Here is a 13,833-nt window from a genome sequence, read left to right on the forward strand (position 1 = left end):
TCATAAACTAATGAAAACAAATGACGCATGAAAAATTAAAAAAAAAAAATTAGCGCCGCTAACAGTTTTTTGCGCTCAGTTTGAAAGACCCCTTACATACGTATGCATATAAGATTTTTCGGTCCATTCTACCGGACGCAAATCTAAACTGAATTGGATGAAACTTGGTGTAATGATGTAAACCTATTGAATTTAATTATTCACTTAAACTAATGCTTTCATGAAAACTACAACTCCATTTAAGTATACATTAAATATTAAGCTAATTATTACCTTAAATTGGGCGTAACTCAAGGATGACTTAACCAACCAATCTTATCAAATATTTACATGGACAACTTAACTTCAGATGCACTAATTCATATTCATATTTTCAACATAAGGATTATGCTGACTAACTTCATAACATTAACTTATAGCCTTGTAGCCTTATGTTAAGGCTGCATTAAAGTAATTTGACATTCATTCTAGTAATAAAAACGTATTAACAAAAACAAAAATAATCTGTCTGCATTTTATTTATTTATTGTTACTTTTTAATAAAACTAAAGGAATTATAAATGGAAAATTATTAGTAAACGTTTTGTAACGTATACAATCAGTCAGCCGATATTAGAAATAAAGTACAGAAATTAAATTAATATATAAACTGATAGCCATTTTGGCATTCATGCAGTGCCATAGTGTTAAAAAATAACAATAATAATGATAAAAATAGAACATAAGAATAAAAATATGTGCAACATGCAAAAAGATGCGTAATGCATCCGTTGCATTTCCTGCAAAATAAAAATGAAACAAACAGGTATAAAAATTTTTTTTTGGGTTAATAAATTATAATCTGCATGCAGTCCTCGACCTGGAGAACACGTTTGGGAAGATTTCTATCATCCTCTTCAGTAATCTGGGTGCGATAAGTCGGTCGTTCGAAGACTGGTGGATTATCATTAACATCTTTAACGTGAATAACGACAGTTGTGTAGTTTTCTTTTAGGTTGTCAGATGCAGCAAGGCGCAACTCATACTGTTACATGTGATTAATGATAAATTATTCAATTCTCTCAAGTAAATTACAAAACATTCACTAAATAAAATTTTAAATAATCAAATAAATAAACATTTATATAATAATAACAATATTAACAGAGAAAATATCGTCACAATAAACTAAAGTACACATATATTTTTTATAAGTTAAAAAATGCATTAGATTAGGCTACACACTAAATTCTGGTACACAATCTTACTTTCCGAAAAATCGTTTCCTCTGTCTTAAGTAATATAAGAATTAAAAATTCTTATATTAAAATAAATTCAATTCATTAAATTTGAAGTAATTTAATGAATTACTGAGTAAAACAAAAAATAACGATTCTTTTATAAACGATATATCTAGTTGGGTAATACGCCCCGAACGCCAAGAATTCTTTCTCCGAATTTATCTTTATTTTTAATAAAATACAAATAAATTTCAGGATGCTGTAACATCGTGAAGTCTTAAATAAAATAACGGAATATTCAAAGTTGTAACTAAAATCTATTCAATAAACAATGAATTACGACTTGGAAAAATTTTAATCGGTTATAAGAAAGAGTAATCTTCGACATCAGAATCTAATTAGCAGTTAATATATAAGATTCTAAAAAGGGCATGTATTATTGAAATTTATTATTACACAAATAAATATGTATTATACAAATTTATTATTGAAAAGTTGTCACGGTCACTTGATGCCGAAAAGGATATTAAACCTGTAATTGTATTCAACATAGGATAATTTTGAGACATTGTATTTACGGAAGGAAAACAAACAAAATTTGAAATTAATTAAATTGAACTATCAAACTTCATCTTAACATATTACAATTTATAGAATCTTAGATGCAGACATTACATTCATATTATAATTTTTGCTATTGTTATCAAGTACATCAGAAAATGACACTGATGTTGATAACATGAAATAACTCTGCCTGCTTTGGAATGAATATTTTGATTAAAAATAATAAGGAAAAAAACAGTTCAAGAAATAAATAAAAAACCCAGAAAGTTTTAAATGAGGTTGAAATAAATAGTATAACATTCAATAATTTAAAGAACAATTAATACCTTAAATGTCTATCAAATAAAAGAGTACGTAACTTTCTTTTTAAACTTCACAAAAGGAAAAACTTATAATGATAAAAATTTAAAAATTATATAATTACAAATAAAACAAAATGAATAAAATAGGTAATAGGTATGCTTTAATATTAAATACGGACAATTTGTTCATACTTCCACCAATTAACAACGGACATGATACTAATACGCATTAAAATCTACTGGGAGAGGTCAATGTTGACATGTGTCAATTAGATTGGATGTTGTATCATACGATATACTCTACGTACTAGAAGCTTGGAGAACAAATAGTACTATCTAGGTACACAGCAGACAACAACGACCGACTGAAACAGACTATAATTCACGTTTAACTAAATCCATCAACGAACGCCTTCAATCCAGATATATATTTGAACGGTACTGTAACATTTCCCATAGGCTATCAACTACATCCACCAACACCCGAGCATATTAAACCTTCTAACAACTACAGTATGTCTATATTAACATTTAAATGAACAATATGTAAACCAATCAATTGCCATGTAGACATATATATGCGATAATGTGAAATACGAATGGTGAGCATTCATTAAATCAAATGAACAATCAAACTGCTAAATAAAATAAAGTATAGTAATAATATTTTAAAACAATAAAAATAATAATTTTTTTTAAATAAAACCATAAAAAACAAGAAAAAAAGAATAAAATCTACTATATATTCCGTTTTAGTTATATCCTTAACCTGAAAAATATTGTACATATATGTAATAAATTAAAACAAATAAACATATACATAAAAATGAACATGTAATAAAAAAGAATTATTTAAAAATAGTAAATCATATTTAATCTATTTTACATTCTAATATAAATAAAATAAAACAATATATTTCAGAAGGCAACAAACTTTCAAAGAGACTAAATTTCGGTTGATCATCTCTAATTACTCTACCAAAACACAAAGGAGGTTAGATTTACAGATTTTACATTTCTTCACACTTCCTCATTTAAGAGAAGGAGTTGGATATTTATCTAATCAACTTGGACGGTATTACTTATAAAGTAACTTCTTGGTTATTTATTACTGTTACTAATTCTTACTACTGTTTATTTAATTATTTTTTTTTATACTAAATTTCGTGAATATGTTGAAAATATATCCCACCAAGAGACCACAGTGTTTGTATAACTTTTTCTCACGGAAAGGGGTAAATTACATTTTACCTTTACAAGGTCAGTCTTTCTGTGACAAATATAAAGCATCTAAAAACAAATGAGATTAGTCACTCATTTTCTGTTAAGTAAAACTTATCGTTATAAATCTTGTGCTTAGGGTAAATGTGTCGAGTTGAATAATACATGTATTTTAGAGGGCTTGGCACAAGATGATGTTATAATATATTTAGCTTAGTGAAGAAGACCATAAAAAACCACTTTACTTCTAAGTTTACCTAGTAAGCCTAGCATTAGATGATTTTTATTCTTTAGAATGTGTCATATTTATGAGAGTTCTTGTGTAAGAACGGCGTTAAGTTATGAAACCCAACACGATTTTAGAAAATTGTTATTTTTATTTTTGTGAAAATAAAACTTGTCACAGGTACCTGATGATAATTATTATTATTAATCAAATTTAGAAACGGTCTACTTACACAAACCTAGGTATTTTAAAACAAGAAACAATCGAATAAGTTTTATTTTGGGTTTTTTCAGCTCAACTATTTTTGTACTTCTTGTCCAACAATCGATGCATTTTTTAGGAAATCACTGATCACAATCAGAAAAAGTCAAAGTGTTACGTAAATCTTTTGGACATTCTATAAGTTTATCCGCATTACACAATGTTAAAAACATAAAAAGAATGGTCTAATTCTTCCGTAAATAAACAATGATAACGAATAATAAAATAAATTAAAATATGATTGTAAAAATCAGCAACCGAAAATTAAAAGTTAAATATTTCTTTTTCTTTTTTTTATTAAAGAATTGTAAGAAAAATGTAAAGGTAAAAGACATTAAGTAAAACAAGTAAATAACTTAAAAGACGGTCAACTTAATCTGAATCAGACGCATAATTGATGCTACATTATGTATATATATAATATACTTTAATGAAATATAAAAAAATTTACTACTACAGAAATTACACTGAAAATAATTTAATTTTAAGAGAATGATTCTAGAGAAATAAGAGTAAAAATAACGAACAATGTTTCAAGCCACAACATCAAGTTATAAAACTTCTTTCACAGAGTAAAAGTAGAGTAAACTTCTGTAATAATATTTTCTACATTACAACAAGAATTTCAGATGAAAAATTATTATTCGAAAACTTTATTCTTGGTTAAATATGTTTCTTTTTCCACGTACACTTTTTTACAGCTCATTTTTAGTTTATGTAATTTTCATACAAAAAATGTAAAATGCATGATGAATTATTATTATTTATGCAGTAAAAACAAGTACAGAGAAAATATAAAATAAATTTTCTCTCCTTCGTGAAATAAAAACTAAGGAAAATAATTTTAAAAACTCAGATTAAAACCGGCAAAGAATAAAATATAGCAATTTTAAATGATTTAATATTTATATCGGATTATCGATAATAGAATTAACTTACCCTTTTTCTTGTTTCGTAATCGAGAGCGCCAGCAACGTAAATGGCACCAGTCATATTCTTTACAGCAAAAGCACCTCCTATGTTACCGCTCGTGATCTCATATCGAATACGCGAGGCTGAAAAAGAAGAAATTTGCAGATTAGTTAAATGAAACTTCAAAACACCGAAAAATAGTTTAAACAAAAATATTTAATCGTATTTAGTTTGCCTTCCAATTTTTAGTTAATTATGAAGGAAAAGAAATAAAATAAGTATTGTCCAACTCTTTCTCTTCCGTAATTATATACATACATGCCCAATTTCGGCTATCTTATTTTTCTTCTTTTTTTTTAAATAAGAAACGAATTTTGTATCGTACGGAAAATTGTGAAGTTTGTGTGGGGATTTGAATCCACAACCTTCCGTATGAAAGGCACAAACACTACTACTCTGCCACGGAAATCGTGCTTACGTTACACTTATGAGTGTAAGGTAGATTAAAGAACAATCTTTTTGATCGCCATTTCGTTGATTGAGTTTGGCTCATATTGAAGCCAATATCAAGATCTCTAACAATAAGTAAATAACAGAAGGAGACTAATAAAACAACAATAAAGTTTAAATAACCTACGCCAGATTATTAATAGGAATAGTAAATAGTCAATGTTGGTTTTTTATGACTAAAAATGACTAAAAAATTTATTTAACAGCTTAAATACATTAATTTAAAATGTAAAAATATGCGATATAAAAAGCCAGCAAAAAATATGTAAGTAACAATTATTGGTTTTTATTGTTTGTAACATGCAGAATTGATGCCTACGAAATTTGAGTTTACTCGTAATAACTGCATAGAGTTATAGTGTCCATCGTCAAACAACTTTATAGGAGAGCGCTGGATGGCTTTGACTATAAATTGTTTAAATATAAGCACAGATGCGAAGCGTAATAAATTCAAGCGACACACATAGATTTTTTAAACGTACTATACCGAAACACTATTAAACAGGGAAAGAAATGATGCCACAAGTATTCCCCAAAAATTTACCAATAAACGGTGTTAAATTTTATTCACTGAAAAACTTTGTAATTTCAAGTATTAATCTGCAGTAAATAAAACTATTAAACTGGATTAATTAAATATTTAAAAAATAATAATGTTAGAAAAATTAAAATAATATTTAAAAAAAAAATAATAATAATAATAATATCAGAAATAATTAGGACTGTTATTTCTAACCCACATAACCCACATTGAATCCCAATTATTTCAAAAAAATGTTGAATAAGTAAGACACACAAGTAAACTGTACGTATGTAAAAAACATACATGTGAAATTAAGACGAATCTTAAGATAACTGGATAAAATACGAGTATATTCAACTCAATAAACTGTTAAGTAGAATCTTGTTTAACTAAATTTTCGACGAATAAAAAGTCTAAATCTTAGGAAACAAACTAATTTTATGTTTTTGGTGGCTCTAAAATTCTTATACTACTCTTTTGAAGGAAATCAAGAAAAGATAACTAGAAACATTAATATAAACACTAATTTATTAACTTGTAAAAAGTAAAAAATACATTCACACATAACTCAACAAAGGAAAAATCTATATTGCAATCGACTTATTTAAATCATGCAAAGATCTACGTAAAATTCCTGAATTCCAGTCAGTCTCTAATGTCAAAAACCTTTGAAAAAATAAAAGAAATATTAATAAAAAAAGCTTATATTACAGGATTATATGATTTTCTAGACTAGAAATAACTACACGAATAAATATCTAATTAATAGTTATAAATATTTTTTAAATTCGTTCACAGGCCTTCCCGGTGTTATCCTCACAGTTAAGCCGAATACCAATTTCATGAAAATTGGTAATTCATCCCGAGTACAGTTACACTTAAGAAATTCTTGAGTACAATTCACAAACTTAAATACACGTAGACATAAAATACAACCTTATCAAACAAACTACATTTCTTCCACAGTTAGCTAAATATATATTTATTCACGCTCATAACAACAGGGAATGCGCACAATTGTAATTGTATAATTTGTTTTTTTTTTGTTTGATTTCGTTTTGGGAGAATGAAAGAGTATTAATAAACCGTAAAAATCTGTAGATCCTCTTTGGCATTCTATAGTAGAGTATAAAAAATAGAAATTTCCTAATTTAAAAAAAAATAATAATAATAATTTACGTTCTTAATTTTTTATTATGGATTAATTAAGCAAGTTGAATTCATTATATTTTAATAAGTCTTCTTGTATTTCATTTTGGTTAAAAAAACGAAATTAAATTATTTTAATTCAAATACAATTAGTTAAAAAGGTTAGAGATTTATGAAATGTACCGTACACAGACTTTTCTATGGTATAAAACTAATGACGTAAATTTAATATTAAAATTCATTACTGTAAATTATAGATTATACACAGGCTACAACTTGAAATAAAAGAAAGAAAATACCAAACTAAATACACCGAAATGTAAACGGTTCTTAGATTTCCTGATTAAATTATTCTCTCAATATTAAATGCTGAATGTAATTCTATTAACTAAATTAATCGCAAGAGTTGTTTACATAAAATGAAATACTTCAACTACTAAATTTGTATGCGAAATATAATACCATCATATATATAATGCACTTACTCGTGAATAATAATACTACAGTTAAATTAAAAAGTGAATTACAACACATAGTGTCAGCTTCATGTACCGTTTAGGTGCGGTAAATCATTAAACCATTTCTGTTCCGTATCCTTCATTATTATTATTATTATTATTATTATAATTATCATTATTATCATTAACATTATTTATTATTATTGATCCGTAGTAATGATCGATTCTTAAATAGATAATTTAATATTCCGTAAAAATTGTATAAAATTAATATTTGTAAATATTTTTTATTTCAGAGAAAAAAAATTAGTTGAATTTTTCGGCTGGATTGCGCTAAGCTATCAAAAAGTCATTTAAATGTATCACAGCCAATGAGAGTAAACCTCCTTTGTTTATGCTTACTTTCAGTTTAAATAGATTCTAGGATATATTAGTATATAAGCGGTGTAAACACAGCTCTCGGATGTTTCGCCTTTAATGAATATTTAACTTTGGTTAAACACTATATCGACATGTAATCAAATTGTAACGGCCATGTATGTCCCTTTCTCACTCTCCTTTCTATCTCTCTCTCTTGCATAACAATCTAGTTATCTACATTATGTAGCTTGATAGAACAGCGCGTATTAAATGTACAGACAGAGTTGATTATGTTAACAAACCGAACAGTAAAACCGCTTAAACAATTAGCTAATTTATAAGCTGAACAAATATTTACAAAATGCATTTGTAATATTAGAATATTAAACAGTCTAACACTTAATAATAAATACAACAAAATATTTTCAAATAAATAATGGCAGTAAACATAAAAACAGTTTTCAAATACGATACTAAAAATATCAATGGAAGATTTTAAAATTATAACAAGTTTACATTGAAATAATAAAAATTATACTTTTTAAGAATTTAATTATACAAAATCAAATTATTGGAAAAGATTGAAAAAATGTTCTAATTGGTTGAACATCCGATCATTTTTTACAGGTTTTATCATATAGGGTTTACACCTTCTATAATTTCTAATCTGGACCTTCTATTCATTCCTTTCCAAACTTTATTCTGTTTTCCTTTTCCTCTAGAAATGGTTTAGCTCGGACCCTACAACTAACTCACTGTGTGTTGCCGGCCTCCTTGGCGCGAGTGGTAGCGTCTCGGCCTTTCATCCGGAGGTCCTGGGTTCGAATCCCGGTCAAGCATGACACACGCTACAAATCATTCATCTCATCCTCTGAAGTAATACCTAACGGTGGTCCCAAAGGTTCAAAAAAAAAAACCAACCCACTAAGTTACGTGAAGTATTACAACAAGAATCCGGACGGATTAATGAAATACAGAATAGGAAGTATATTATATCTATATAAATAAATTCTTTTATGATGCCTATAAATTGATTGCAATCAGCAATCCTTTTTGTTTAAGATCAGTTTGTAATGTAACGGTCTTAGGTGTTTCGGACTATTAATTTTTCCTGTCAAATCAAGCACAACTGGTCATTGAATTTTCACGGAAGTTGTTATGGTTATTTACTTCTACAGAAAATTGTTTTTATTCTAAAAAAAAACGAATCTGAAAGAAACAATCTTAAAAACCCAGTATTTTAATTTATATTTTCCTGATGAAAAAACCTTTTTGACATCAGTATTTTCACGATAATAAATCTTAGAAAAAAGTAAATCTGATTTTTATAATTGTGTACGAGAAAAATAGTTTACGTCCGTAAAATCTACACCATTATAGAATCGGTATGTGTTTTAAACTTTGATAAAGTCTTTCGCCAATTTCACGAAGGAAAGTTTTTCTCGTTTACGATACACAGCAGAATAAAAAATTAATATTAGTTCAATAAATTAATCATAAACTTTATAATAAATATTGCTTAAAAAAAATCATAAAAATTTTAATTTGATTTCTAATAATTTTTTGTAAGGATTATATTTACTGATAAATAAAAGATGTAACGGCTCCACTAACAGCTGAAAACAAACTTCAGTTTTAGAACTAGCAATAAAGATGTAGAACAGTAGAATAAAAAAGAGGATTAAAATTTTTAATAATAAATATAAATTGAGTTAATTTTATTTTATATTCTAAATAAAATGTTTAAATTAGAATTAAACAAATAAAATGAAGATAATTTATTTTATTCTATAAATTTCATACACTGTTTAATATTAGTAGCATTGTATTGCATATTTTATTCGTATACCATTGAATTGTAGCTCTTTTTAAAATTTTAACAGTAATTCAATTTTTTTAAATCAACAAAATTTTTAAAAGATAAATTAAGGAAAAGATTATTAAGGGATAGACCGATAAAAATTTCTAACCAAAAGTAACTAAAACTTACATCTACCGAAAGTCGAATGTATTCGATTTTGGCTTCTGTTCTCACATAATAAACGACTTCAGTGCTCTGGCTTTCCCCTTCTGATTGGGCCTTTTCCAGGGCTGGTTTAGAAAGGTGATTAGTTAGGAGTAATTCACATTCCCTCCTTAGAGCGGAATTGTAAAACTACACTATTTCAAATAGGCTAAATGTGCTAATGGAAGGTCAACTATTAAAACTACTATGTGCATTAATTACAGCTTGAATATAATTTCTGCACATAATCGTAATTTAAATTATACTTTATTAATAAGCACATATTTACCGGAGGAATATAAAGTAATGTGTACAAAATTAAATCAAAATATCTAATCAAATTGTAGTGGATCGAAAAGTTACATACCACAGATTGACCTTAATATGTGGTTATCGGGTTGAGGAACTTTTCAGATAATAAGATGAATTTATAGTATTAATTTCATTATAATTATTGGAAAATATCGGAATTATTTCAAGAACGTTGAAAAATTTTTCATAAATTTATACGAATGAGATGAGTAAGCAACATAAAACTTTTAGAACATAAGCGCACGTAGTGAATGACACTTTAAACTTACAAAACAGTTTTCTATCAAGTTTTCTAATTCGGCTGAATGCCATTTTAACGGTGTAAGTAGGACTGAACTTCTAAATTTCAGTAAATAAAAAAACTGACTGAATCAAAAATCTTTTCAATCATATACTTGGAAGGGAACCTCTAAAAAATTTTAAAGGGTCTTCTGTACAAAAGTTGTTTCAAATTTTGGATTTTAAAACTCTTGTTCCCTAGCCCTTTTTTAAACTGACAGTAGAACATTAGCAAAGTAAGTAAAAAATTACAACAGTAATAAAATATTAAGAAAAAGTAAAGTGGGTAGTATCTGTTAGATATTTAAAAGATAACTTGAATAAAAGATGCTCAGATTATTTTTTATATTAAAATTTAGCCTTGTAGTATTTGTGAAAACGCCTTTTAATAATAAACATTAAAATAAAAGAATTCATAAAACAAGAGGATCCCCTTACAAAATATTAAATTACATCTCATTTTGAAAAATAAAAAAACCTGATGTGGACACCACATGACTTCCTTACACACCCATTAAATTACATATATACATTTTTTTAAATGAAAATGATATAAAATGTTATTTTATTAATAACTTCTGATATTCTTTCGTAATTTCTGTTTTTATTGTTATAATTGATTTATTATTTATCGTAAATTTTTGTTTACAATCAGAGGTTAATAATTATTAATAAATCAATATGTTTAAATTAAAAAAAAAGTTAAAAAAAAGGAGATGAAGTCTGATTCGAACCGATGTGCATTCCCCTAATAAAATCCAAATATTTCATTAATTAAAATCTCATTTGGCTATAACTCTGGAACCAATGAAAATAAGTACCACTTATGATATATCGTTGAAAATCTCTCAATGAGGGCTTATTACTGCACTTAAGAAAAAGTCCAAAATCCAAATGTTTTGGATTTTGGGCTTTTTTGGGACATTTTTGGTTGTCGATTTCAATCAAAAAGGTTAGTTGTTGTAATTAGATGTTACAACAGTCCTAAATCCAAAATTTCAACAGCCTACGACTAATCGTTTTTGAGTTATGCGAGATACATACGTACATACGTACATACATACGTACGTACGTACGTACATACATACATACATACGTACGTACGTACGTACGTACAGACGTCACGCCGAAACTAGTCAAAATAGATTCAGGGATGATCGAAATGGATACTTCCGTTGAAATCTGAAAACCGAAATTTTTTGCGATCACAATACTTTCTTTACTTCATACAAGGAAGTAAAAAATACGTTCGCGGTAACAAAGAGGAATATTTTATTTCAGTTAGAATAGAAATATATGAGAAAGGAGATAAAATAAAGGTAATGAAATTTATTAGAAAGGATAAAGGTGATAAACTGATAGGATAAAGGTATGACTCATATGAAAACGACAAAGAAAAGAAAGTAAAAAAATATAAAACTTCACAGAGATTGAAAAAACAGTATTATTACAATAAGCTTTAAATGTAAGAAAATAAAGATACAAATTTAAAAAATGTTTTCTTAAATTTTTGTACAAAATGAGATCAAGAAATTGTATTACATAGAACTATACGTCTGTGTATAGCAGAGATACACGATTTCATTGAGGTAAATAACTCAAATTATTAATATATATATATATAGACTGTAATAGTCTATCTGATATATATATATATATATATATATATATATATATATATATATATATATATCAGTCACTAAATTATTAAAATTGGACTCAAAAATACTAAACAAATTCAAATTGTAACAAATAAAACAAATTTCATTTTGATTAATTAAATGTAGAATTTTAAACTTTTAATTAAATATAATGAACAACCTATTCTGAGTAATTATTGAAATAGAATCGCAAAGCATACTCATTACATCTATTTAAAAAAAATAAAAATAATTTTTTTTTAAATACATTTTTTTAAATAAATTTTTAAATTTTTTAAAAATTAAAAAAAAATAATTTAAAAATAATCTTTATAATTAAAAAAAAAAAATAAATGTACATTTTGATTCAAACAATCATCTTCAGTATTTATGAAGTGTAGTCTATTTATGTTAAGAGTCAAAACCAATAACATTGTAGGGTAGCAGTAAAGTGAAATCAACCACCCCCAAAAAAGGTTGAATAACCGTTCTCAACTACAACAACAACATGCCACCATTATTAGGAATGAGAAATGAGCTGGTGTTCATTTACGTTCTCCACTTGTGAGCTGAATATACGGTTGGAAACCGGGATACAATCACCACAGGGACTAAATTTATAATGCAACTTTACACGCACACAACTTTGAAAAAAGTCAAGAAAATAAATAATACAAATATTGAATTATTTTTCAAAATAAAATTCTTAATTGTTTTTGAATTAATATTAAACAAAAAATAATTATTAATAAAATTCAAACAAATGGTCATGCATGTTTTACAACTAGGTTCTTTTTGCTAACATTTACAGAACCAATCTGCAAGCATGTTTGAAAGTACATGTTTGGAGCGTAGCTTTATATTAAAGTGAAACTTAGATAATCAGAATTGAGGACAAAAAAATTAGAAGCTTTTGAAGTGTGGTGCTACAGGAGGATGTTAAAAATCAGATGAATGGATAAAATGACAAATGAAGATGTGCTGCGGCAAATTGATGAAGAAAGAAGCACTTGGAAAAATGTAGCTAAAAGAAGAGACAGGATTATAAGCTACAATTTAAGGCAACCTGGAATAATCGCTTTGATATTGGAGGGACAAATAGATGGGAAAAATTGTGCAGGCAGGCAACATTTGGAATATGTAAAACAAATTTTTAGGGATATAGGATGTAAGGGGTATACCGAAATGAAACGACTGGCACTAGATAGGAAATTTTGGAGAGCTGCATCAAACCATTCAATTGACTGAAAAAAATGTCTTTTTAATGTCCGTGTTAAAGAAGAATAAAATATTTGAAACTTTTAGGTATTTTATTAGAACTGAGAAAATTCATCTTCGAGTAGATCAATACTTAGTTTCTAAATTTTAAATAATTAAAAACATTTGTGATAAACATTTTCTTCATAAGAAAATTAAGCTTATCTTTTCTAACAATAGAGATATTTCTATAAGAGTTGAAAGTTCATGCTATCTATAATTATTTATTTCTTAAGATAAACTTTTATCCTACTTATTCTAGATGAAGGGGTTGGAACAAGTGGCAGTGGATAAGTGCAGCAAGGATTTTAAATTATTTAGATTGTATTTAAGCTAAATTTTCAATTTCGACTCGAAGAATCAACGCTACATTGTATATTTATTTAACTAATAATTATCATATTGCCTAGTAGTGGTTTTCTGTCCGTTAAGAATTATTATAGGTATTTATTTTTATAAATGTAGGGAAAGTATTTTTTTCTAATTTTTTTAAGGATTATTTTTATTTATTGCATTATTATTTTAAATATACGAGTAAGTATTTAATTTATATTTTATTATTTGGAGTTATAGTTTTTTTAAATGTATTTTCACTTTTACTAATTCTTTTCTACCCAGCGACATCGTTTAATAA

At 26.7% G+C, this 13,833-nt stretch overlaps 1 protein-coding gene across 1 annotated transcript in view; it reads right to left on the bottom strand.

The window, feature by feature from the left end:
* The window catches only part of LOC142319547 (neural-cadherin-like), a 450,243-nt gene that overhangs the window by 81,809 nt on the left and 354,601 nt on the right, over nt 1-13,833 (bottom strand). The window contains exons 2-3 of the mRNA XM_075356938.1: nt 4,734-4,849; nt 860-1,024 (exon numbers count right to left, since the gene is read on the bottom strand). Of these exons, the coding sequence (XP_075213053.1) occupies nt 860-1,024; nt 4,734-4,787 (219 nt within the window). The 5' untranslated portion in view covers nt 4,788-4,849. The remainder of the gene's footprint in view (nt 1-859; nt 1,025-4,733; nt 4,850-13,833) is intronic.

The sequence above is a fragment of the Lycorma delicatula genome, chromosome 2, assembly GCF_047948215.1.
Source record: "Lycorma delicatula isolate Av1 chromosome 2, ASM4794821v1, whole genome shotgun sequence".
In the NCBI taxonomy this organism is placed as follows: Eukaryota; Metazoa; Arthropoda; class Insecta; order Hemiptera; family Fulgoridae; genus Lycorma; species Lycorma delicatula.